At 45.2% G+C, this 1,026-nt stretch overlaps 1 protein-coding gene across 1 annotated transcript; it reads right to left on the bottom strand.

Annotated features, from left to right (window-relative positions):
- Window positions 1-239: 239 nt before the first annotated feature.
- PRR9 (proline rich 9) lies at window positions 240-590 on the bottom strand (the record flags this gene model as incomplete). Its single annotated transcript, XM_082677963.1, has 1 exon — window positions 240-590. One exon carries the CDS (start codon window positions 588-590, stop codon window positions 240-242), a length of 351 nt encoding a protein of 116 aa, XP_082534089.1.
- Between the last annotated feature and the right edge of the window lie 436 nt (window positions 591-1,026).

Here is a 1,026-nt window from a genome sequence, read left to right on the forward strand (position 1 = left end):
CACATCATATTCCTACAGCAGAGACATTCTAATAGATTGTTGACAACATTTATTCACAGAGGTTGAGGAAATACAGAAAGAACTGTCTTCAGAGACACAGACCAAGTCCTGGAATACTGAAGAAGCCAGGAGGCAAGAGCAGGGTGCACATAGACGTACCTATAGGAGAAGGTCACCATGACAGGGGTTGGAGTTGGACTGGGATCATCTTCTTGACCCCCAAATGGCATTATGAGCAGCTACTTTCCCTTGCCAGGGGGTAAGCACTTCTCCTGGACTTTCTGTGGGCAAACCTCCACACGTTTTGTCTGAGATATCTCCTGGCATGTCTCCACACACTGAGGTGGGCTTTGGTCTTGACATAGAGGTAGGCATGGGTCTTGGCCTTGCTGTAAGAAGTTTTCTTGGTTTAACTCCTGGCACTGAGGAAGATGCACCTCTTGAGCTTGCACTGGGCACTTCTTTTGGCAAGGGTGCTGGCATGGGGGGAGGCACACCTCCTCAGCCTTTGCCTGGCAATGCCCTTGGGTCTTTTGAAGACTTGGAGAAGGCATGCATGGCTGTTTGCACTGCTGCTTATTAAAGGACATCCTAGGGTGATTTGCAGGACCTGAAACAAACACAAGCTTTGAAATTATTTGCATTAACAGTAACAGGCTGGGAATTGGTGGGATGAAGGATTGTTAGAGGGGAACAGGGAGCGAATGATTATTAACACTAAGAGCTCATTTCTCTGCTGATTTTTATTCCTTTCTCTTTTCTATCCCTACTTCAGCTCTCTCTGACACCTGTCTCCTAGGTGGGGATATTCTCAGAGATTTTGTCAATATATATAGGCCCAAACTCCTAAACCCAATCCTTCCATGGATCTTTTCATTCTCTCCTATTTGACTAATCTTTTTGAAAATTAGATGCAGGAGACTAGGTAGAATACACAGAATGGTTTGAGAAGCCCAAGAAATGGCAAACCACTTCAAAAATCAGAATAAACTACAGCCCAGTAGAGGAAGAGAATAGTAGCTTCCC

Source organism: Grampus griseus (assembly GCF_964374135.1).
Source record: "Grampus griseus genome assembly, chromosome: 1".
Classification (NCBI taxonomy): Eukaryota; Metazoa; Chordata; class Mammalia; order Artiodactyla; family Delphinidae; genus Grampus; species Grampus griseus.